This window comes from Salvelinus fontinalis, chromosome 28, assembly GCF_029448725.1.
Source record: "Salvelinus fontinalis isolate EN_2023a chromosome 28, ASM2944872v1, whole genome shotgun sequence".
NCBI classification, from domain to species: Eukaryota; Metazoa; Chordata; class Actinopteri; order Salmoniformes; family Salmonidae; genus Salvelinus; species Salvelinus fontinalis.
Window position 1 is genome coordinate 27,649,393 of NC_074692.1, and position 27,273 is coordinate 27,676,665.

At 46.6% G+C, this 27,273-nt stretch overlaps 1 protein-coding gene across 2 annotated transcripts in view; it reads left to right on the forward strand.

Moving 5' to 3' along the window:
* Positions 1-13,929: 13,929 nt before the first annotated feature.
* kat6a (K(lysine) acetyltransferase 6A) overlaps positions 13,930-27,273 on the forward strand; it is a 36,880-nt gene continuing 23,536 nt past the window's right edge. For both annotated transcript variants that reach the window (XM_055887375.1, XM_055887376.1), the window contains exons 1-2: positions 13,930-14,248; positions 16,153-17,564. In XM_055887375.1, the coding sequence (XP_055743350.1) occupies positions 16,905-17,564 (660 nt within the window). In that variant the 5' untranslated portion in view covers positions 13,930-14,248; positions 16,153-16,904. The remainder of the gene's footprint in view (positions 14,249-16,152; positions 17,565-27,273) is intronic.

The following is a 27,273-nucleotide window of genomic DNA, read 5'->3' on the forward strand; positions in this document are numbered from 1 at the left end:
TCTTCTGTGTACCACCCCTACCTTATCACAACACAACTGATAAGCTCAAACGCATTAAGAAGGAAAGAAATTCCACACATGTATTTTTTAGAAGGCACACCTGTTAATTGAAATGCATTCCAGGTGACTACCTTGTGAAGCTTGGGGCGGCTGGTAGCCTAGTGGTTAGAGAGTTGGACTAGCAACCCGAAAGGTTGCAAGATCGAATCCCCGAGTTGACAAGGTAAAAATCTGTTGTTCTGCCCCTGAACAAGTCAGTTCCTAGGCCATCATTGAAAATAAGAATTTGTTCTTAACTGACTTGCCTAGTTAAATAAAATAAAAAAGCTAGTTGAGAGAATGCCAAGAGTGCAAAGCTGTCATCAAGGCAAAGGGTGGCTATATTTTGTTTTGTTTAACACTTTTGGTTACTACATAATTCCATGTGTTATTTCATAGTTTTGATGTCTTCACTATTATTCTACAAGGTAGAAAATAGTAAAAATAAAGAAACCCTTGAATGAGTAGGTGTTAAACTTGACTGGTAGTGTATATATTTTTAATTCTAAACAATTAAAGTTACTGCTGTAGTTATTTCCTACAATAGATTAGACTGCAGTGATCTGGTTTCCCGAACCAAGCTAGTCAATATACACACAATTATCTACTGACTTACCAATCAATACTAACTCAACTGGTAATCATAGTGAATATTAAATGTCAACATTAAATACCATTGTATTTAGTCTTACTGGTATTCATTTCCCCTTTGGACCGGATGTATTTTTCCTTGTCTCTAATTTGTCTTTTACAGAGCCTAAACTGAATCATGCTTTTTCACCCTAAAATGTATAGTTATGAAATGGATGTTTTAGCTAAAGGAAAGGAAATCATTCGGCTCTACATATTGATATGGTAAATACATAAATAAATAAAATAGCAGGTGACTAATGTATGCGATTAAAAAAATGGTCTTTGCATGGGTCATATACACTATATACAAAAGTAGTGGATTCGGTTTCAGCCACCTGTTGCTGACAGGTGTATAAATTTGAGCACACAGCCATGCAATCTCCATAGACAAACATTGCCAGTAGGATAACCTTACTAAAGAGCTTTGTGACTTTTTTGTGACTTTTAACATGCCATCGTCAATCAATCAAATGTATTTATAAAGCTCTTTTTACATCAGCCGATGTCACAAAGTGCTATACAGAAACCCAGCCTAACAGCCCAATCAGCAAGCAATGCAGATGTAGAAGCACGGTGGCTAGGAAAAACTCCCTAAAAAGGCAGGATCCTAGGAAGAAACCTAGAGAGGAACCAGACTCTGAGGGGTGGCCAGTCCTCTTCCGGCTGTGCCGGGTGGAGATTGTAACGGTACATGGCCAAGATGTTCAAACATTCATAGATGACCAGCAGGGTCAAATAAAAGTAATCACAGTGGTTGTAGAGGGTGCAACAGGTCAGCACCTCAGGAGTAAATGTCAGTTGGCTTTTCATAGCCGATCATTCAGAGTCAGAGACAGCAAGTAAGGTAGAGAGAGAGAGTCGAAAACAGGAGGTCCGGGACAAGGTAGCACGTCCAGTGAACAGGCCAGGGTTCCATAGCTGCAGGCAGAACAGTTGAAATTGGAGCAGCAGCACGACCAGGTGGACTGGGGACAGCAAGGAGTCATCAGGCCAGGTAGTCCTGAGGCATGGTCCTAGGGCTCAGGTCCTCCGAGAGAAGAGAGTTAGAGGGAGCATACTTAAATTCACACAGGACACCGGATAAGACAGGAGAAATACTCCAGATAAAACACTGATCCTAGCCCCCCCGACACAGACCTGATCCTAGCCCCCCGAGGCTGAGACAGGAGGGGTCTCCTATGTGCCACCTTTCCAACAAGTCAGTTTGCCAAATTTCTGCCCTGCTCGAGCTGCCCCAGTCAACTGTAAGTGCTGTTATTGTGAAGTGGAAACATCTAGGAGCAACAACGGCTCAGCCGCAAAGTGGTAGGCCACACAAGCTCATAGAACGGGACCGCCGTAGCACGTAAAAATCGTCTGTTCTCAGTTCCAACACTCACTACCTAGTTCCAAACTTCCTCTGGAAGCAACATCAGCAAAATAATTGTTTGTTGGAAGCTTCTTGAAATGGGTTTCCATGGCAGAGCAGCTGCACACAAGCCTAAGATTACCATGCGCAATGCCAAGCATCAGCTGGAGTGGTGTAAAGCTCGCTGCCATTGGACTCTGGAGCAGTGGAAACGTGTTCTCTGGAGTGATGTGTCACCATCTGGCAGTCTGACGGACGAATCTGAGTTTGACGGATGCCAGGAGAACACTACCTGCCGCAATGCATTGTGCCAACTGTAAAGTTTGGTGGAGGAGGAATAATGGCCTGGGGCTGTTTTTCGTGGTTCGGGCTAGGCCCCTTAGTTCCAGTGAACTGAAATCGTAACGCTACAGCATACAATGACATTCTAGACGATTATGTGCTTCCAACTTTGTAGCAACTTTTTGGGGAAGGTCCTTTCCGGTTTCAGCATAACAACGCTCCCGTGCACAAAGCGAGGTCCATACAGAAATTGTTTGTCGAGATCGGTGTGGAAGAACTTGACTGGCCTGCACAGAGCCACGACCTCCTCAACCCCATCGAACAAGCCATGCCTCCGTGCCCAACCTCACTAATGCTCTTGTGGCTGAATGGAAGCAAGTCCCCGCAGCAATGATCCAACATCTAGTGGAAAGCCTTCCCAGAAGGGTGGAGGGGGTTTTAGCAGCAAACTCCATATTGATTTTGGAATGAGATGTTCGACAAGCAGGTGTCCACATACTTTTGGTCATGTATTGTATTTTAATTAGACAGTTAATTCTGTATGTTGATAGTTGGCCAGTAGAGGTCACTCTCCCCTCATCTAAATCCCAAAGACAAGTGTAGTGACAAGAAAATACATAACCACAGAAATGTAGATTAAATATTGGTCTCCTATGTTCATGATAAAACATTTGGAGAAATCCATATTTTCATAGGTAGGTGAGGTGACCATATAATTATGTAGAGGGATGTAACTGGCTACATCTAGAGCCATATACAGTCATGTGAAAAAGTAAGTACACCCTTTTGAAAGTTGTCTTTTTTGGGGGTTTACATATTTGGACACATGAATATTTGAGCTAAATTCCAACCACATTCATTGATAGAGATAACCATATTTAACAAATTACACACAAAAACATTTGCTTTGAAAATGTTATACTATTAAAATAAACACATGCAATTTCCTTATGCAGAAAAAAATGTGTACACCCCTACCTTTACCATCACCTAAAATGGCTAAAATTAGGATCAGGTGCCCCAAAACAGGTGCAAATGATTAGGAAATCATTAGAGAGTACATTGGGAGGATCCAACCTTCCATAAAGATTAGAAACTTGGTCTGGTTTTGTCTTAACCATATGGCTATGTGGTAACACATCATGCCAAGATCAAAAGACCTCAGAGGACTTCAGAAGTAACATTATTGATGCCATGAGTATGGGAGGGGTTACAAATCCATTTCCAAGCAATTCGAAGTACAATGTTCCACTGTCCGATGGATCATCTACAAATGGAGAAAATTCCAGACCACTGGCAATCTACCTAGGACAGGTCGTCCCACCAAATTCAGCCCAAGAGCTGACCAAAAGATGCTCATAGAAGTCTCTAAAAATCCCAGGGTAACATCAAGGGATCTACAGGCCTCTCTTGCCACAATCAATATCGAAGTGCATGAGTCAACTGTCAGAAAGAGACTTCACAAACTTGGCCTACATGGGAGGTCAGGAAGAAGCCTCTGCTCTCAAAAAAAGAATATCAAGACTGACGTTTGGCAGACAACACCTGGGTAAAGACCAAAGCTACTGGAACAATGTGCTCTGGACAGATGAGTCAAAGGTAGAGTTGTTTGGCCGCATCTTTGGCAAAAACGAAACACGGCCTTTGAACAGAAGAACCTCATATCAACTGTAAAGCATGGAGGCGGTGGCATTATGGTTTGGGGCTACATGAAGTTATTTCAGCCAAAGGGGGCAACACCAGCTATTGAAGCTAGGGGTGTACTTCTTTTTTTCGCACTATGGTATTGCATTTCTGTAGATTTTTTTTTTAATGAATAAATTATTGCAAAGTATGATCTGTTTCATTTATTAAATTAGGTTACCTTTATCTGTCAATAGTGTTGAAGTAAAGACTTCATATACATCTGTCCAAATATTTACAAAAAATGACTACTTTTCAGGGGATGTATTTACTTTTTCACATGACTGTATGTATTTCTAATAATAAATGTAGCCAGAGCCATATGCAACCCATCCAATAATAAAAAATATCTAATATTTGTCATATGTAAACAGGTGTACACTAACATTGAAATGCTTACTTACGTGTCCTTTTCCAACAATGCAGAGTTAATGTGGAATATAAAAATTATAGAAATAGTGACACAGGAAATAAATAGAATGAGTAAAAATAACATGGTTATATACAGGGAGTACCAGTACCGAGTCGATTTACAGGGGTACAAGGTAATTGATGTAGCTATGTACATAAAGGTAGGGGTGACGAGGCAACATGATAGATAATAGACAGTGGCAGTAGTGTGTGTGGCAAGTGTGTGGCGTCTATATGCATGTTCTTGTTGTGTGGGCGTATGTAGTATGTGTGTTGGGTAGTCAGTGTAAATATGTTTGAGTGTGTGGGTAGAGCCAGTGCAGGAGAGTTAGTGCAAAAAAAAGGTCAATGCAGCTAGTCTGGGTAGCCATTTGATTGCGCTATTTAACGGTTTAGCAGCCATGGCTCTGGGGTATAAGCTCTTCAGGATAGTGTTGGTTCCAGACTTGGTGCACTGGTACCGCTTAACGTGCAGTAGTAGAGAGAACAGTCTATGGTCTGGGGGGCTGGAATCTTTGAAAATGTTTTGGGCTTTCATCTGACACCATCTGGTATAGAGGTCCTGGATGACAGGGAGCTCGGCCCTAGTGATGCACCGGGCCGTACTCACCACCGTCTATAGCGTCTTGAGGTCAGGTTCCTTGCAGCTGCCGTACCAAGCGGTGATGCTGCCAGTCAAGATGCTCTCAATGGTACAGCTGTAGACCTTTCTGAGGGTCCGTACCAAATCTTTTCAGCCTTCTGAGGGGGAAGAGGTGCTGTCGTGCACTCATCACAACTATGTGGGTGTGTCTGGACAATGATAATTCCTTAGTGACGTGGACACAGAGGAACTTAAAGCTCTCGACCCACTCCACTACAGCCCCATTGATGTGAATGGCGTGCTCGCTCCTCTGTTTCCTGTATTACAAGACAAATATAGTTTGTCAATGTCAAGTGTGTAAACTAAGGGTAAAGCAGTGATTTATTACCTATTTTTTAATTTCAAGATCCCTCTTGTTATTTTGGCCAGGTGGGTACATGTCACCATCTGGTGGAGCCAGTAGGACAATACATACATCGAACAATTCATCAGGCCTACTCAACTACTTGACATTCAATCCATTGTTGGATATTTTGCCATTGTACTACTATGTGGAATAATCTGCCATTTTAAAAACACGCTAAGAAATACTTGAACACACATTCTTATTTGTTATAAGTTTGTCTTTTTTACATAAGATCATTAGTAGAATCTGAGTCATTGATCAATTTGTCTTTGTTCTATCCTTGTAGTTGGACTCATTTAAATAGCTTTGTTTCTTAATTTCTGTCTATAAAAGTGATATGTGCTGTAATTTCAGTGTAGGGCTGAATGTGTCGTCTCCTACTACTTAATGGGTTCAGTGGGGCTGTGTGTGTGGTGTGAGTGTCGGGGTGTGAAGCCTCTGTCCCTGGGCCTGGCAGACGGGCATAGAGAACACGGCTTAACACAAGAACAATGGAGTCCTTTGACCAAAAAGACGCCCCTAAGACATGTGGCCTCTTGTCACCGTGGCAACCCCCCATGGGATAGAGCGGGCTGACAGCTGGAGGGAGAGTTACAAAAATGGAGTCCATTCTTTCCACTGAACCTCTCCTCGTCTACTCTATCATTCCCTCTCTCAATCATCAACGTGTGTGTGTAGTAGGCCTATATGTTACACTGCACTTTCCAGCTGTTGCTGGATAGGTCCACTTTATGATCTCAGGTTTTAATATACTATATAGGCCTGGCAGGCCGACCTATCCTTCTAAATAAAAAGTGAGTGTGACACCAGGTGATAAATAACACAATTGTTATTTCCTGCTCATGGAACAATAACATTTACCGATAGGGTCATTGATACTTATGAGTGATTTACAAGATCTTGCACTACATCTGTTTTTACACATTGTGCAAAAGCTATTCCAACAAAAGAAAACTTTCCTTAATAACAAGATAACACTTGATTTATATAATGTTACATACATTCTACACCACACATCCCTTCTCTGCTAAGGAGGTGAATGGTGTTAACAGTTTTGTTCATATCTGCTCCTCGGGACCTTAGTGTTATAGTAGGATGAGGATCTGTGCTCTCAACTTTCTATTATTCATGCTGCGTGGTGTCACTCTCCCTCAGCTCTGCATGGGTTTCCTGTAAAGCTAAGGACAGCAGAAGGATGAGGGAAACAAAGAGTGGAGGGGACTACTGCAACACCAAGGGCTCCTAGGGCCCCTCCCACTGGGATCACACTGGTTGAATCAACGTTGTTTCCACGGCATTTCAATAAAATGACGTTGAACCAACGTGGAATAGATATTGAATTGACGTCTGTGCTCAGTGGGCTTCCTCCAATCTATTTGTGTTTTTCTCCTGATCTGTCCAGCTACTATGGTTGTAGTAGTGTTAGCTGGCAGGTGACTCGCCCCAGGGCTCTTATATGAGTAAATAAAATACAAGTCTAATTTGAATAGAATATTAAGTAGAATAGAATTGTGGTGGTCACTTGATTGACAAGTGACTTGCGGTATGTTAACAAGCCAAACCAACATACAATATGTTCTGAGTGAGGGACAGCCATTAAACTGAAGAGCTGTGCTGCTGCCTAGTTGAAGAATATAGAACACCTATAAGAGACGAGTTCTGGGCATGTCTGGACTAGATGAGACACAATCTGACAAGGTGTGTCTTTGGGATGAGGTGAGGAACATACCCTGGTTGAATCAAAGTTCTTTCCCCATCATTTCAACCCCCAAAAATATATGTGATGACATTGAATCAATGTCGAAAAATTATTGGATTTGCAAAAAGTAATCGCCGTAAGGCCATTTCCTATTTTTTATCACCTAACTTTTAACGTCAATCCAATGAGATGGTGACATTTTATTTGTATTTTACGTAGAATTTACTTTAGTTGACAACTCAACCAGATATAAATCAAAACTAGACATTGAACTGATGACGTCTGTGCTCAGTGGGTAGTTTGCCTGTGTGTGTATCTCTGTGTGTTTCTGAGGGAAGCTCATTCCCCAGTGGACCTATTATAGCATGAGGTTTTCGATGTGGAGAACCTAGACGAGAACGTAATCATGGTTCAAAACACAGGTGGCTGGTGGCGCCTTAATTGGGGAGGACAGGCTCATAGTAATGGCTGGAACGGAATTTTAGGAATGGTATCAAACACATCACACACATAGTTTCCATGTGTTCAATACCATTCCGTTCACTCCATTACAGGCATTATTTTGAGCTGTCCTCCCCTCACCAGCCTCGTGTGGTTCAGCACCTTATGAATACACTAATGAAGATGAATGCACTGATTGTAAGTCGCTCTGGATAAGAGCATCTGCTAAATGGCTAAAATGTCAATATAAACATGACACTGGACAAGGCTCCATATCAGAGATGACTAGCCCACCACAGGGATGATACTAACTAGACGCTGTGTGACCTTGAAGGGATAATAGAGGTAGGCTACCCAGGAAGGCTTGCAAAAAATATTTACTGGGGTCGTATTCATTAGGCACCAAACAGAAGAAAACAGTCGGAAACAGAGATGGATGGACTACATGCATTGGTTCAATAACAAACGCTCATTTTGGTTGTTGCATTAGGTTTTGCATAATGAATATGCCCCTGATCTGAATCTGTAGAAATTAACTTTGGGGTTGTGACTGTGAGAAATGATCTGTCTCCGTTCATGACAGACGTCAACCATGATAAATTAGCAGTTGTTTGGGTCGGTGTTAAGTAAATGGAGTCATTATTGACAACCTTAAAGCTCTCTCTGTTTGCGATGGTATCAGTGAGGACTTCCAGGCCCTGGCTGGCTGCCCGCAGTAAAAGGGTTTGTTGTGGATCGGGAGGGAGTGGGACTTAGCCTGGAGGTAAATTGTGTCTGTGATGTAGATGGAGAAAGGTTAAGTTGTGGCAGACTGATGACCTTATAGAGGAAGTACAGGCAATGGTCTTCTATGGGCATGTGGCAGCGGACAGAGGGCCTGTAGATTAGCTGTGACATGCCCATTTCCTGTTTATTTGAACAATTCTACTATCTCCGACATCATGGCTATAGTACATTATGGGAGACGTTACTGCATCTTATGAGAAAAATATGCTCTAAACGTATTTCCCCCCGATCTTTCTAGTTTCCCCTGGTCGACACAGGGGGGAGACAAACATACAGATCTGTACACAAACCTGATCCTAATTATGTGCTATCTTGAATGGCTAAATGAATAATGAGGATCATAGAATACTTAGCGAGGACTTACACCATGTGTTTTATTTGATCTATGACATAAGGGCTCAACTTAAAAGTAACCCATGTTGAAATTTCATATGGGTCATAATCTTGAATACGTATCAATGATATTAACAGGGAGTATTCAAGGAGAGGCATATCCACAGAACACTTAAGATATCAAAGAACTCTCCATTACCTATAGGTTAATTAATTGACAAACCCACATGCCCCCAGTAGTCATTCATTCCAACTCATAATGAAGCTAATAAAGCAGAAGCACTGGTGATACTAGTTATTGAGAAGGCTTATGAGAAGGAGATTATTGAGAAAGTAAGTGTTGCGTGAGAAAATGGGGATATACTATGGGAGTCTGCAGAGACAGAGTGGAAGAGAAGCAGTGCAGACAATGAGCTCCAGAGGTTAAGTCCCCAGCCCGCCAATAGGGCCCACAGGAATGCGAAAGGGTCTTGGAGGGGGCATTGTTGTCTGAGGTGCATCCTGCTCAGTGTATGAGACTATACATTACAACTCAAGGTCTATAGACTGACTGGCCCATGGGAATGCTCAAGTTTATTTTTGTAGGAGAAGACATACTGTAGAAGACATAAATCACGTGGGGTACACCAATCTCGCAACTTTTTCTGTGTGTAATGTTTGTTTTTTCTTTTGAAATAATCTAAATAAATATGTAAATAGTAAACAGAAACACTGATCATCCAGGATATTGCAGCATTCTTCTCTGTTTGAAGAACCTTCTGGATAAATACAACTTGGGGCCTCGATATCCCTTCACTGACTCCTCTCAGGCAGAGCGGCATGTGGTACCACTGTGTATCAGGGACTATAGCCCCAGGGGAGAGTCCTAGCCTTAACCCAGTTTGTGTCTGGGAAAGACAAAGGGAGTCCAACAACACACTGAATGGACTGGGGGCTGTTTATCCCCCTAGGAACATGCCCATGGCAGAAATGGAGCTAAGCCAGAGTTAAACCACCTTCAATGTGTTTTACCACCTTCAATAATGTTCCTCTCTTAACACATGAAAAGGGAGGCGTTAAATTATGACATGCATCCCGCTGTAAGGTCTAGACTTGTCTGAGAATTCTGTGATTTTGGGGTATGGCAAACTAGCAGTGTTTTGGAATGATGCCTTAGCCAATGGTTTCTCCCCAACAGGGTTTGGCTATGGTAGCAGTACCAAAGGGACCCAAATTGCCTGTACAACAATGAGTATGTCACAGTAATGCCTTGCATTATGACAGAGTAATATTCCTGTTTTGAACCAACAGGTTCCTTCATGGACATGCAGATTTGTTACAGTTGGCAAAGCTCTTTGTCATAGATATGTCAGTACTGTAGCGCTACTGTCTGTCATTGTTACTGAATACAGAGCTCCACCACTTAGGATTAATTATATTAGAGTCAGAATTAGTTGTTAATCTAAATTACCTTGTCAGTGGCACATCTCTAAATGTACTCACACTGAAAGGATTGCAAGGCACAGTCAGCGAGACAATTGATTTGTCAAACCTCAGTTTTCCAAACAACCTCTTCCTTTATCTTTCAATTGGGCAATGTCTATGACAGAGAAGTGTACTTCAAGGCACTTTAAAAGTACTTTAAGTTACTAGCAGAGGAGCGTGTGTTTTCAGCTGAATTTCAGAAAGAGGAAAGACTGCAAAGAGTTCTCCACCACTTTGTGAGTGTGTGAGAGGTGTCTGGCTTGACTTTAAATTCAAACCTCAATCCCTGGAGTGTGTCCAGTCAGGCGGGGCCCTGGCTCTGGGTTTCCAACAAGCTGCACTTTACCTTCCAGCTGCTCTCTGTCCCCTTTGGATTGAGGGAGGGGAGGGAATAGGGGCCATGGGGGTGGAGATGGGTGGGGACATGCTCTTGCCGGACAGGCCTGGAAATGTCCTTTTTATGTTTCAGCAGCCCATTCCAGGATGGGAGGGGTGTGAGCTGTGGGGTTTTGGGACTTGGCTAGGAGCCAGCCACAGCAGGAAGCTTGCTAGTTCACATGAACAAAAGCAGTCCTGGCCACTGCCTAGCTATCTGTGCAGGACTCAACAGCTCTCACTCACCCAACCCCCAAAACAGGAACTTTGCACAGTTATATGGGTCCGGCGTCACCACTGCACAGATTGACTGCAGTCAGTTACTCACAGCTGCACTGACTATTCAACCCTCTTTACACATGAATGCATGTATGTAATGTCAGCAGTGTTTCTTCATTGTGTTTACAAAATAAAGTATTCTCTTTGACTAAATGCAACAGGCATAGAAGGATTTTCTTTTCATGTTCCCTTATGTTTTCATTCGTTATTTGATACTCTGTGATATTGTCTTTCTCTACTGCTCAAAATCTAGTTGTCTGACCGTCTTTATAGCTGCCAAGGCTATTGGCAGTTATTGGTTAGTGCCTCTCCTCCTGTCTGTGCACCCTGCCTGTCTGTAAAAATCGAATCAAATCAAATCAAAGTCCATTGGCCACGTACACAGATTTGCAGGTGCAGCAAAAACTTGTGTTTCTAGCTCCAACAGTGCAGTAGTAATACCTAGCAAAAAATTGTTTAAAGAAAGAAATATCAGAATATATAATGCCCTCTCTGAACCCCTCATAGGCCAGTATGTAAACAGCAGCATGGACCAAAACAAAAGTCCCACTGTTGATATGTCTGGCAGAAAACCATGCATCCTTTTACTCGCATCCAGGGGGTGTTCCCACTGTTTTTGTTAAACCAGACTTCTGCATTAATTGATATGATCTCTGTCATAGATCTCTGTCATAGTGCATGACATTATTCATTGATGTTGATTGCTATATGTTTATGTTCATGTTGTGCACTTGGGGGGTTATGGTCTCAATACATATCTCAACAAACTTATGTTCAGTTTCATTTTCTGATCACTATAATACTGAAATATTTGAAAGATACCATTTTCTAATATTTTAAGATGTATGCCATTTACAAGCCTTTCGCTACACCCGCAATAACATCTGCTAAATATACAGTGGGGCAAAAAAGTATTTAGTTAGCCACCAATTGTGCAAGTTCTCCCACTTAAAAAGATGAGAGAGGCCTGTAATTTTTTTATCATAGGTACACTTCAACTATGACAGATAAAATGGGTCCCGTGTGGCTCAGTTGGTAGAGCATGGCGCTTGCAACGCCAGGGTTGTGGGTTCATTTCCCACGGGGGGACCATGGTTCAATTCCCACGGGTGGACCAGGATGAATATGTATGAACTTTCCAATTTGTAATTTGCTCTGGATAAGAGCGTCTGCTAAATGACGTAAATGAGAAAAAAGAAAATCACATTGTAGGATTTTTAATGAATTTATTTGCAAACTATGGTGGAAAATAAGTATTTGGTCAATAGCAGAAGTTTATCTCAATACTTTGTTATATACCCTTTGTTGGCAATGATAGAGGTCTTCACAAGGTTTTCACACACTGTTGCTGGTATTTTGGCCCATTCCTCCATGCAGATCTCCTCTAGAGCAGTGATGTTTTGGGGCTGTTGCTGGGCAAACGGACTTTCAACTCCCTCCAAAGATTTTCTATGGGGATGAGATCTGGAGACTGGCTAGGCCACTCCAGGACCTTGAAATGCTTCTTACGAAGCCACTTCTTCGTTGCCTGGGCGGTGTGTTTGGGATCATTGTCATGCGGAAAGGTCTGTGAGAGCCAGAAATCTTGCTTGTTTGTAGGTGACCAAATACTTATTTTCCACCATAATTTGCAAATAAATTCATTAAAAATCCTACAATGTGATTTTCTGGATTTTTTTTTCTCATTTTGTCTGTCATAGTTGAAGTGTACCTATGATGAAAATTACAGGCCTCTCTCATCTTTTTAAGTGGGAGAACTTGCACAATTGGTGGCTGACTAAATACTTTTTTGCCTGTATGTATGTGAGCAATACAATTTGATTTGATAATGGTAGTTTCATGCTGGTTTAGAATGTTTTTTGCACTCATATATTTATCGTCTGTCAAAAGCTACTACAATAGCCTGCCTGCCTGCCTACATTCCTATCTACCTACCTACTTACTGTGTCATACGGGTAGCTACTTTAATGTGCATATGTTTTGTCTCATATGGTTTTTCTAACCAGTGAAAACCTCCTATGATCTAATTGCTCCCTTTATGACTTGATAATCCCTCTCTGAGGACTGCAGGGTGCTAATCATTTTAAACAAAGCTTCACATCATTTAATTTAGTGTCCAGGGAGATCATAAGATCATCATGAATAGGGAGTTTTAATAGGGAGGGCTGGTCTTTGCCTGGTTGATATACAGGCAGGCGTTGATGTTTTCTACTCAACAAAAAGCAAACTAAAGAATGTAATTCATTTCTTCAGTTCCAACCCACTGGGCACACACTGGTTGAATCAACGTTGTTTCAACGTCATTTCAATTCAATTACGTTGAACCAATGTGGAAAATACGTTGAATTGACCTCTGTGACCAGTAGGATGTGACAATTTGAATGTATTATACATTGTTGATATAATCATATAAAATCGTATGAACAAGATCACTCACTGATAGCATTAAACTGATCCATGCATGATGTAGCCCTACAAGACATAATGCACTTAGCACATAATGTGGCACTTGTAGATTCAGAGATCGTGTAGTGAGATATCAAGAAATGTTCCCTAAATGTCCAAATGATATGCAAATTAAAAATATGCTATTATTTCAAACAATACCATTATGTTTGAAAACAGCTCCCCTTCTGAAATGCAGAACATTCATGAGCGGGAAAAGGTGTTACAATATTCACCTGTCAATTCCAATTTATGGTCGTTTCTTCCGGTGTCGGTTGGTGTGGTTCTGTTGCTCGGCATTGCGCTCATTTAAAATAATCGTTTTATTGTGGTATGAATATATTAGCCATAATAATCAGACTGGCAAGGAACCAGCGATTAACCTAAACAGATACGCTTTGTCGAATGACACTAGCGTAGTCGGATACTAGTAACAAGCCTCCGATATTTATTTGGGGCACTGTATCTTTGCTGGTTCATCCTCCTGCTCTAATAGATAACAGAGCCTCTACAATAGATTGCAGAACCTACCGTGCTGTGTAGAGATGGCTCTCGCTTTGATCTTTAAATACCCTCTAATTTAAAACCACACTCAGTTGCTTTGATTTTTCTCTCACGAGCCAGCTGTAAAATGTATAAATTCAGACGTTCCCTTAAATGACACTCTCTGTGCGCGCGCGCGCCTAGTGGAGACAGCAAGAACACCTTTCTATCCTTTTTTTCTGCTCCACCATCTGTCCCTCCCTTTCTTCCATTTCATGTGTTCAACCGACATCCACCCCTCACAGCTACAACTCCGTTGTCCCCCCCCTCTCCCCTTGCATTGAGTTTTCCTGTCCACTCGGCTTTGCAGTTTGAACGACGCAGACGGTCCCTGGCCCCGACTGTTCCCCCCTCCCCCACTAACTGAGCTGCTGTTTCACTCAAAGATGGCGTCAGCTTTGGAGCCTCTGGTCTCTGGCTGCATTTTTGGGCTTGTTGTTGTCTCGGATTCGAATGATTTTTGGCACATTCTCTTCGGCAACTCGACACGAAATTCCGGTGAGTAGCGGCTAGTGGGGAGAGGATATTACAAGGTCTCCGAGCTTCCTTTTGAAACCCGAACTGGACCAGTCCTAGCTTTCTGGGAACCGCGAGAGGTAGAGGGAACGGGGTACAGGGAGATGAAGATAGCGAGGGGGGGGCGAGTGAGCGGAGGCCTACTTCGCTCCAAAGGCCTTGTCTTCACCGCATCGCAGTCCGCAGGCACTATGTGGGTGGGTGATGCAGGAAGGAAGTAAGGAAAGGTGAGGGATAGGTAGCCGTGTGTAGAGACGGGTCTTGCGGGAAATATTTTCACCCAGAGCCGAGGCGAAGGAGGCCGAACGGCCATAGAACATATATTGTAACGTTGAAAAATTATCCACTATGAAGTCGTCATTTTGTCACTTTCCCGAAAGCGGTTATGGCCGTTTACAACTTACATTGTGCATTTGCAGTCAGCGATCTCATCGTGAATATCATCCATTCTATTCTAAATTAGATTGTTCCTTGTGATTGTTGCCTGTGTTATTGTTTGAAACCTCGGGCGTTGTAGGAATCTGTCATTGTTGATTGTGTCAAAGCACTGGTTTCCTTAAGACAGCTAGCTAGCTACACGTTGTTACTGTTATGAGCTATTTCGTTACTGCTAGCAAGCAAATTAGCATTATCAGTTCGCGGGAAGGTTTGTAGCAACACAGCTAATTGCCTATCATATCAGTGAGAGTAAACAGAGGAGTAGGTTGAGAAAGTGAGACACTTGGCTATTGCTTGGCTAGCTAGCTAACGTTAACTACTGTTAGTTTAACTGTGCTATAGTAACGGTAACACCAATCTGTTTTGAAATAAATTGCTAACGTTAACATGGTTACTAAAGCTAGCTACCAGTAATGAGACAGATGTTTAGCCAGATAACGAACACATCTAACGTTAACGTTAGCTACCTTAGGTCACTTTTTTTTTAACGATATATATTAATCAGTTACTGCACAAATGTAATCCAAGATCAAGTTTGTTGTACATGGAATACAAATATATCTAACGTTAGCATGCTTGCTGAAATCAAGCCAAGGCACTGAAAACATGAGATGTGGATAGCTAGTAGTGTTCTGTTTATTTAGCTAGCTTTATTTGTTTTGCTGTTCAAAGTGAGAACCATGTGGCTTGGCAAAATCATGTCAAGAATTCAACAACAATGTTTCCCGTTCTCCATAATCTGGGCTGTTGTTGTTATGACCTTTTATCAATGTCTGTTTTCTCACCCAATTCATGAGCCCATGTTGTGAAATTCATAGGTATATAAAGATAATATACTATAAAATGTAAATAAAGGAGGTAGGGCTTTCTTCCGTAGTGTTTACTATGAGAGTTCTGGTTTTGTGCTTTAAAGAATCTGCATTTACACAAAAATGGAGAACAGAATGTAAAGTTACCTCCATATCTACATTAGAGATCATCACAGTGGCTGATGTTTACCTACTCAGACGCTAGTCTGGCACTGTCCTTCTGAGATAACTATGCCCTCTGCTCAGGGGTTTCTCTTCCTGTCCTAAATGTTTTTGTTATGTTCAGTGTTATAAACAGTGCTCATGTCAGGTAATGTTGATCTAGACTTCAGGCAGCATATATCTATCTCATACAAGATGTGTGCTCCCTAACTGTGTCTGTGTGTAGTTGCCAAGCATGACTTTGTTTACATGCTGCTGTTGTTTGAGGAGTGTCTTAGTACATGTCTTTTGAGGGTTACATTCAGTAGGCACTAAAGGAAGCAAATGTTTTGAAATGGCAGAATTACCCTCAACTCTAATACAAAACTTAAACATGTTTTTCTTTCAGTTTTTGCCTGCAGAATGTGACCGTCTTGCTGCTTTCTCTTTTGCACATAGTTTCTGACCCTTCCATGTGTGTGTCCTTTGTTTCTGCAGGGTGCGTTTCCTGCTGAAGTTGACTGTGCATGAAGGTGATCAGCCCTCGCTGCTCCCTGGGGTGAGATATCTGTCCCCTTCCAGTCCGGAGAACAAGTGGATACAGCTGGAGAGCGAAGGAGAGAAAGAGGGTGAAGGAGTGGAGCCGCACGGATGAAACACATTTACATCCTTCTGCAAAAGAGTTTATTCCAATAATCTACAGAAAACGTTTTTTTCCCACTGTCCTGATTCTACCCTTACAGTACAACTGATCTTCAACTCAAGATGACAGTCATGGTTTCCACATCACACTGAGAGCCTCTTATTTACATTGAGGGGAGACTGAATCGTCAGGTTGTAGTCATTTGTCCCTCGGTCCTTTGCAACAGGCAGTAGTGGGAGAAACCTAAGTGTTATTGTTGTAGTGTGTGTGGGTCCACCACAGCTCCAGAGTTAGTCTAGTACCTGCTGCTCCACGACACTGCTCTCCCCCAGGCTAACTGACCCTGCCGGGAGAGGTAGTGGGTGGACCAAGCTTTATTGGGGGGGTTGGCAGGGGAGCCTATGCTATGGTGAGCTGTTCCCTGACGTGCTGCTCAGGACCAGGCTCTGAGGGACTCTCTGTGCGGCCCCGGGACAAAGGATAGTCTTCGGACAGAGGGGCTAGGAGGAGGAGGAGGAGGCGGCCTGGGCCGCGGGATTCTTACCCTTTGCCCGCTTACGGGCGTGTGTTTGTTTGTGTGTCGTCATTGCGACCTCCAGCCGCAGTCATGGTGAAGCTGGCGAACCCAATGTACACCAACTGGATCCTAGAGGCCATCAAGAAGGTGAAGAAGCAGAAGCAGCGGCCGTCAGAGGAGAGGATATGCAACGCTGTGTCCATGTCCCATGGGCTGGACCGCAAGACTATACTGGAGCAGCTGGAGCTCAGTGTCAAGGATGGAACCATCCTCAAAGTCTCTAACAAGGGGCTCAACTCTTACAAGGATCCGGAGAACCCCGGCCGCCTGGCCTACCCCAAGCCCCGCCTGGGCAGCGGTGGAGGAGGGGGTGGTCATCATGGGCATGTGGGCCATGGCGGGAGCCACCATCGCTCTGGGAAGAAACCAGGGCTGGACTGGAACAAGCTGATCAAGCGTTCCCTGGAGGGGCTCCATGAGCCAGGGGGCTCCACCCTAAAAAGTGTTGAGCGCTTCCTCAAGTGCCAGGGGGATGTGGCGGCCTACCTGTCTGGCAGTGGCTCCATGGGGCCTGGGCTGTTCCACCAGCAGCTGAGAGTGGCACTGAAGCGGGCGTGTGCCCACGGCAGGGTGGCTAAGAATGGGCCGCTGTTCCACCTCATCAGCCGTAGCTCCCAGTTGGATGGGACAGGCACCGTGGCGCTGGACTCCCTCCCACCTGTCCGCCTGCTGCCACACGAAAAGGACAAGGTAAGCCATGCACCTACATTCACTTTCTCAAATATAAACACAATGTAATGTCTCTGTAAACCTACAGTGTAAGTGCTCTTTTTACAGTTAACCGTTTTCAATCTGTCATTTTTGTCCCCTGTGGCAGTGGAAAGAATAAGTGATAATTAATTACATTTCTATAGCACTTTTTATAAAAATCTCAAAGCTCTTCAAAAGCAAAAAACAAACAAGCGATACTTCATGAGTAGCCTAGCCTTAGTTAGGTCACCCAATAGAGGTCAAGTCTGAGAGCATGCATCCTCTAAAGACGGAGGGACAGTCCATGGCTTGATCAGAGGAAGGTGGTCAGGGAGATGGTTGAAGACCAGTGATGATCATGTAGAAGTAAACAAACAATGAAGGCTGAAGGCAGCACACCACACAATCAATCTTAGCAGAGCTAGAATGATATTTTATAAAGTGGTTTCCCATGTGGTTGTAGGGCTGCCAGGGAAGACCTAATGCCAAAAATGTAACTATCTCATGCAATTAGTAGCCAGGTCGGGCAGCCATGCAGTATAGTTTGTAAAACCTTGAACCAGTCTGTGCACAGTACACAAACAAAATTTACATTTACATTTAAGTCATTTAGCAGACGCTCTTATCCAGAGCGACTTAACTCCTTCCAGGGCATTAACTTCCATATTGCGTGATCACACTGTTTGCACAGCGTGGCTTGATTGATAATGTCTTTGTTGGAGTGAGTGGTGTCAAGTGCAGGGCTTTAGAGGGCAACCATTTTACTCACATATGAACCTAAATATTTTCCTGTGTGACTTGAAATTTGTGGGCAGTGCGCCTAGAAAAATGTAAGGATTCTAGCTTTAATATCAATTTTTTTTAAATTATGTTCTTAAATGTTTGTGTCCGCCTACATTTTTTAACTTAGGTGTACACGTGTTCCTTGTAAAAAAAAGAAGGGAAAAAAGGTCAGTTTAGAGCCCTTAAATGGTTTAATACATTTCAAAGATTAGCTTGTGAATATAAGCAGGGGACGTAGCTGATAAAGAGTTCTGAGCTCTGTTGTGTGTTTTTGTGTGATTTACATGACCGACTTAAAGCAACATGTTGGAGCCAAATTGGCCCTTGACCGGCAGACAGACAGTTAGAGAGCTGTGAAGGAGAAAGCCGAGGTAGAACAGGTCCGTCCACAGGTCAGAGAAGCACCATGGGGGAAACGACCAGCGGAGCATCGCTGTGGCAGTCAGTGGGTCCGGCTTTCACTGTCTCTTTCAGGGGGACGGGTCAGCGTGTAGTGGTGGTGTGGACTCCAGGGGGAAGCAGGGTGAGCGGAGTGCCCTATAAGCATTGGGCTTAGTTCTCTGTGGGCAGCTGCCAGGGGCGAGTGCTGCTCTACAGTCCTCTGTCTCAGGCCTGCAGCAGGAGGAGAAAGAGAGGGAAAAGAGGTGGTCAGGGAAGAGTCATGTGGCGCCCAGTGAGTATCATGCCAGGACGAGAGAGACTGGTGACCAGCTGCAGGGCTGGGTGGGGGTGAGGGAGGGATAGAGAGGGGTGGACACACACACACACACACACGGGGAGAAGGGTGGACGCACACACACACACAGGGAGAGGGGTGGACGCACACACACACACAGGGAGAGGGGTGGACGCACACACACACACACAGGGAGAGGGGTGGACGCACACACACACACACAGGGAGAGGGGTGGACGCACACACACACACACAGGGAGAGGGGTGGACGCACACACACACAGGGAGAGGGGTGGACGCGCACACACACACAGGGAGAGGGGTGGACGCGCATACACACACAGGGAGAGGGGTGGACGCGCATACACACACAGGGAGAGGGGTGGACGCGCATACACACACAGGGAGAGGGGTGGACGCGCATACACACACAGGGAGAGGGGTGGACGCGCATACACACACAGGGAGAGGGGTGGACGCGCATACACACACAGGGAGAGGGGTGGACGCGCATACACACACAGGGAGAGGGGTGGACGCGCACACACACACAGGGAGAGGGGTGGACGCGCACACACACACAGGGAGAGGGGTGGACGCGCACACACACACAGGGAGAGGGGTGGACGCGCACACACACACAGGGAGAGGGGTGGACGCGCACACACACACAGGGAGAGGGGTGGACGCGCACACACACACAGGGAGAGGGGTGGACGCGCACACACACACAGGGAGAGGGGTGGACGCACACACACACACACACACACAGGGAGAGGGGTGGACGCACACACACACACACACACACAGGGAGAGGGGTGGACGCGCACACACACACAGGGAGAGGGGTGGACGCGCACACACACACACAGGGAGAGGGGTGGACGCGCACACACACACACACAGGGAGAGGGGTGGACGCACACACACAGGGAGAGGGGTGGACGCACACACACACACACGGGGAGAGGGGTGGACGCACACACACACACACACACACGGGGAGAGGGGTGGACGCACACACACACAGGGAGAGGGGTGGACGCACACACACACAGGGAGAGGGGTGGACGCACACACACACAGGGAGAGGGGTGGACGCACACACACACAGGGAGAGGGGTGGACGCGCATACACACACAGGGAGAGGGGTGGACGCGCATACACACACAGGGAGTGGGGTGGACGCGCATACACACACAGGGAGAGGGGTGGACGCGCATACACACACAGGGAGAGGGGTGGACGCGCATACACACACAGGGAGAGGGGTGGACGCGCATACACACACAGGGAGAGGGGTGGACGCGCATACACACACAGGGAGAGGGGTGGACGCGCATACACACACAGGGAGAGGGGTGGACACGCACACACAGGGAGAGGGGTGGACGCGCACACACACACACAGGGAGAGGGGTGGACGCGCACACACACACACAGGGAGAGGGGTGGACGCGCACACACACACACAGGGAGAGGGGTGGACGCGCACACACACACACAGGGAGAGGGGTGGACGCGCACACACACACACACACAGGGAGAGGGGTGGACGCGCACACACACACACAGGGAGAGGGGTGGACGCGTACACACACACAGGGAGAGGGGTGGACGCGTACACACACACAGGGAGAGGGGAGGACGCGTACACACACAGGGAGAGGGGTGGACGCGCACACACACAGGGAGAGGGGTGAACGCGCACACACACACACAGGGAGAGGGGTGAACGCGCACACACACACACAGGGAGAGGGGTGAACACGCACACACACACAGGGAGAGGGGTGAACGCGCACACACACACAGGGAGAGGGGTGGACGCACACACACACAGGGAGAGGGGTGGACGCACACACACACAGGGAGAGGGGTGGACGCACACACACACAGGGAGAGGGGTGGACGCACACACACACAGGGAGAGGGTTGGACGCACACACACACAGGGAGAGGGTTGGACGCACACACACACAGGGAGAGGGGTGGACGCGCACACACACACAGGGAGAGGGGTGGACGCGCACACACACACAGGGAGAGGGGTGGACGCGCACACACACACAGGGAGAGGGGTGGACGCGCACACACACACAGGGAGAGGGGTGGACGCGCACACACAGGGAGAGGGGTGAACGCGCACACACAGGGAGAGGGGTGGACGCGCACACACACACACAGGGAGAGGGGTGGACGCGCACACACACACACAGGGAGAGGGGTGGACGCGCACACACACAGGGAGAGGGGTGGACGCGCACACACACAGGGAGAGGGGTGGACGCGCACACACACAGGGAGAGGGGTGGACGCACACACACAGGGAGAGGGGTGAACGCGCACACACACACACAGGGAGAGGGGTGGACGCACACACACACACAGGGAGAGGGGTGGACGCACACACACACACACAGGGAGAGGGGTGGACGCACACACAGGGAGAGGGGTGGACGCACACACAGGGAGAGGGGTGGACGCACACACAGGGAGAGGGGTGGACGCACACACAGGGAGAGGGGTGGACGCACACACAGGGAGAGGGGTGGACGCACACACAGGGAGAGGGGTGGACGCACACACAGGGAGAGGGGTGGACGCACACACAGGGAGAGGGGTGGACGCACACACAGGGAGAGGGGTGGACGCACACACAGGGAGAGGGGTGGACGCACACACAGGGAGAGGGGTGGACGCACACACAGGGAGAGGGGTGGACGCACACACAGGGAGAGGGGTGGACGCACACACGCACACAGGGAGAGGGGTGGACGCACACACACACACAGGGAGAGGGGTGGACGCACACACACACACAGGGAGAGGGGTGGACGCACACACACACACAGGGAGAGGGGTGGACGCACACACACACAGGGAGAGGGATGGACGCACACACACGTGGAGAGGGGTGCACACACACGGAGAGGGGTGGACACACGCACACACACACGTGGAGAGGGGTGGACACACGCACGTGGAGAGGGGTGGACACACGCACGTGGAGAGGGGTGGACACACGCACGTGGAGAGGGGTGGACACACGCACGTGGAGAGGGGTGGACACACGCACGTGGAGAGGGGTGGACACACGCACGTGGAGAGGGGTGGACACACGCACGTGGAGAGGGGTGGACACACGCACGTGGAGAGGGGTGGACACACGCACGTGGACACACAAGTGGACACACAAGTGGAGAGGGGTGGACACACGTGGAGAGGGGTGGACACACGCACGTGGAGAGGGGTGGACACACGCACGTGGAGAGGGGTGGACACACGCACGTGGAGAGGGGTGGACACACGCACGTGGAGAGGGGTGGACACACGCACGTGGAGAGGGGTGGACACACGCACGTGGAGAGGGGTGGACACACGCACGTGGAGAGGGGTGGACACACGCGCACACACACACACACGCACGTGGAGAGGGGTGGACACACGCGCACACACACACACACACACGTGGAGAGGGGTGGACACACGCACGTGGAGAGGGGTGGACACACGCACGTGGAGAGGGGTGGACACACGCACGTGGAGAGGGGTGGACACACGCACGTGGAGAGGGGTGGACACACGCACGTGGAGAGGGGTGGACACACGCACGTGGAGAGGGGTGGACACACGCACGTGGAGAGGGGTGGAGAGGGGTGGACACGCACGTGGAGAGGGGTGGACACACGCACACACACACGTGGAGAGGGGTGGACACACACACACAGGGAGAGGGATGGACACACACACACACACAGGGAGAGGGATGGACACACACACACACACAGGGAGAGGGATGGACACACACACACACACAGGGAGAGGGATGGACACACACACACACAGGGAGAGGGGTTGACTCACAGGGAGAGGGGTTGACACACACGGAGAGAGGGCTGTCGGAGAAGGGACATATGGGGGGAAAGGAGGCGGACGGAGGGAGGGAGGCAGACACCGACAGCGGGAGGGGGGAGGAAGGTGGACGCGGAGGGACGGAGGGAGGAAGGTGGACACGGAGGGAGGTGGACACCGATAGAGGGAGGGAGGTGGACACGGATGGACGGAGGGAAGGATGAGGTGGACACGGACGGAGGGAGGAGGTGGGGAGGGAAGGTGGAGGTGGGGACGGAGGGAGAGAGGAGGTGGGGGCGGACGGAGAGAGAGAGAGGAGGTGGGGAAGGACGGAGGGGGGGACGGAGGGAGGAAGAGAGAATCGTTACAACACTGTGTATATACATAATGACATTAGTAATGTCTTTATTCTTTTGGAACTTCTGGTAGTGTAATGTTTACTGTTCATTTTTATTGTTTATTTCACTTTTGTATATTATCTACTTCACGTGCTTTGGCAATGTTAACATATGTTTCCCATGCCAATAAAGCCCATTAAATTGAGAGTGGGAGGGAGGGAGTGGTGGGAGAGAGAAGAGGCGTTGGTCCCAGAGGAAGAGGCCTGGCTGATGCATGTTCTGAGAAAGAAGAGGCAGAGGAGCAGACATGCAGGCGACAGAAGACACACCCACAGTGTAACCCGATAGACAGCTGGATGGGAACTAACCTCTTCTAGGGGCAGGACCGCACTCATACTTGCACACTACCTAACACACATTACATTCAGGAATGCATACACCTATGGCATGCATACGCACCTCTGCATGCACTGTGAACAAACACAAGTGCACGCAAGCTGGCATACTGTACACACTCGTGTACACAGACAACCATGTGCTTGTACGCACCCTTACACTAATGCACTGAGTGTACAAAACCATGACTGACTGACCAGTGAAACCAGGTAAAAGCCATGATCCCTTATAGATGTCACTGAACCCATCTCAATCAGTGTAGATGAAGGGTAGGATTTTTAAGCATTGAGACAATTGAGACATGGATTGTGTATGTGTGCCATTCAGAGGGTGAATGTGCAAGACAAAAGATGTACGTGCGTTTGAATGGGGTATGGTAGTAGGAGCCAGGTGCACTGGTTTGTGCCAGGAACTGCAACGCTGCTGGGTTTTTCACACAAGCTTCCCATGTGTATCAAGAATGGTCCACCACCCAAAAAGACATCCAGCAAACTTGACACAACTGTGGGAAGCATTGGAGTCAACATGGGCCAGCATCCCTGTGGAACGCTTTCGACACCTTGTAGAGTCGATGCCCCGACGAATTGAGGCTGTTCTGAGGGGAACAGCGGGGGTGCAACTCAATATTAGGAAGGTGTTCTTAATGTTTTGTACACTCTGTGCAGTACACACACTTATCAGCCATGGGATGATATCCAGGTCACAGCAGGGATGACAGGGCTGTAGTGTATAGTGATCTGAATGGTCCTCCTCCTGCTTTCCAGCCAGACTCTGTTGTGACTGGGTGAGTAGTACGTTTCGGTTCTGCTCTACTCTTCTCTGCCGTACAAGGGGTTTGTCTTGTGAGGCTTTCAGTTCATACTGCAGGTGTTTGTCCCAAATGCTGCCCTCTTCCCTATATAGTGCACTACTTTTGACCAGTGCCCCTAGGTCTCTGGTCAACGGTAGTGCACTATATAGGGAATAGGGTTCCATTTGGGACGCACTCTAGGATTATCTCTGCCAGGTGGTGGGAGCAGCCAGGAGTCACATGCCTGACTGACCTGCTGGTTGTTTGCTATGTAGGCTAACTCACTACTGACCCTCTGGCCCAGATGGCCTCCACTTATAGGGATAGTCCACCACCAGAAATAAAATAAGAACATGAAACTCCTGTCACTTGGTGAAAGCCTGTGTTCAGTGGGTAAAAAAAAACTTTCCCCGTGATTTAACATCTATGTGGACTGTCTGTGAAATTCGGAAATCGAGTAGGAACGCATCATAGCTACTGTACAGGGTTCTTGTCATTGGAGATAGAGGATAACATTTAATAATGCTTTTAAAACAATTACCTACTTCCAGATTGCCAAATCAGCCAATAGATGGTATGGGCATACTGTCTAAAACACATCTGTTTATATCCTCATGACTAAGTAGAGATTTTGCTTAGATGTGCTCATTCTATACGGTGTACCAAATGATTCAACTCAGTTTCTCTTTCAAGTACCATCTCGCAATGCGGCTTGTGTGTCTGTGGGAAACGTGGGAACTGGCCATTGTTGCCATAGCAACGTACTCTGGGCAGAGGAACTGCAAGCTGAACTTGGTGAGACTCTTAAATTGATAGGGCAGTTTGTTTAGGAGATTTCACAGGTAGCTAGCTACTGTACTTCACATGCTGATATTGACTTGTATTATTGTGTGTAGCTACGTTAGTTGGTAGCTACCTTTGCATTATGGGTTTTGTAGTCCACTAGAGCTTCAACCAACATGTTCCTACCAATCTTGTTCTAATGACAAAATGAAACATTTGTTCACCAAACATATTGTTTTCACGTAGTAGTGTTAGAGATGGGGGGGATTGATACAGTTACAAATCAGGATATTATTTTTGACGCTCTATCGTATCATTTTGACAATATGCAACATTATTGCACTAGTTGGCTGTACTTGCACCAAAACACCAGTATTTTTCCTTCGTAGCTTGTTCTCCAGGTTAAATACGGAGCCAATTTGTTTTCAACACTTTCATTTCCTTTTTTTTGTAAGATTATAAAATATAATTAACAATACAAAACATACACATACACGGTGCATTCAGAAATTATCCAGACCCCTTGACTTTTTCCACATTTGGTTACGTTACAGCCTTATTCTAAAATGGATTTACCTTTTCCCCCCCCCCCATCAATCTATACACAATACCCCATAATGATAAAACTAAAACAGTTATTAAAAAAAAAAAAATTCTTTGCACATTTATTCAAAATAGAAAACGTATGTAAATGTGATAAGTATTCAGACCCTTTACTCAGTACTTTGAAGGACATTCAGAAAACTTGTCCCGAAGCTACTCCTGCATTGTCTTGGCTGTGTGCTTAGGGTAGTTGTCCTGTTGGAAGGTGAACCTTCCCTCAGTCTGAGGTCCTGAGTGCTTTGGAGCAGGTTTTCATCAAGCATCTCTTTGTACTTCGTTCATCAAGGATATCGCTGCTCTGTTCATCTTTCCTTCGATCTTGACTAGTCTCCCAGTCCCTGCTGCTGAAAAACATCCCCACAGCATGATGCTGCCGCCACCATGCTTCACTGTAGGGATGGTGCCAGGTTTCCTCCAGATATGACGCTTGGCATTCAGGCCAAAGAGTTCAATCTTGGTTTCATCAGACCAGATAATTTTGTTTGTCATGGTCAGAGTCCTTTAAGTGCCTTTTTGGCAAACTCCAAGCTGGCTGTCATGTGCCTTTTACTGAGGAGTGGCTACCATCTGGCCACTTTACCATAAAGCCCTGATTGGTGGAGTGCTGCAAAGATGGTTGTCCTTCTGGAAGGTTCTCCTTTCTCCACAGAGGAACTCTGGAGCTCTGTCAGTGACCATCGTGTTCTTGGTCATCTCCATGACTAAGGCCCTTCTCCCCGAATTGCTCAGTTTGGCCCGGACGGCCAGCTCTAGCAAGAGTCTTGGTGGTTCCAAACTTCTTCAGTTTTTAAGAATGATGGAGGCCACTGTGTTCTTGGAGACCTTCAATGGTACCAGTCCCCAGATCTGTGCCTCGACACAATCCTGTCTCTGAGCTCTACGGACAATTCCTTCGACTTCATGGGATTGGTTTTTGCTCTGACATGCACTGTCAACTGTGGGACCTTATATCGACAGGTGTGCCTTTCCAAATCATGTCCAATCAATTGAGTTGAACACCGGTGGAATCCAATCAAGTTGTAGAAACATCTCAGGGATGAACAATGGAAACAGGATGCACCTGACCTCAATTTAGAGTCTCATAGCAAAGGGTCTGAATGCTTATGTAAATAAGTTGTTTCTGGGGGTTTTTTCTCCATAAATTTGCAAACATTTCTGAACCTGTTTTTGCTTTGTCATCATGGGGTATTGTGTGTAGATTGAGGATAAAAAAATATAACACTTTAGAATAAGGCTGTAAAGTAGCAAAAATGTGGACAAAGGGAAGGGGTCTGAATACTTTCTGAATGCACTGTACAAAAGACATCACACAAACATCCGCTACATCACACCTGCCCAGACCCACATGCTCACACCCCCATCTCCAGTGCCTGCATCACCCTGCGCCACATGGCCTCAAACTGCACCATTTTGTTCCTCTCCATTGTCCACGCACTTTCAACATTTAGATAATAAAGCATTTAAACTTTCCATTGTGTTAACAA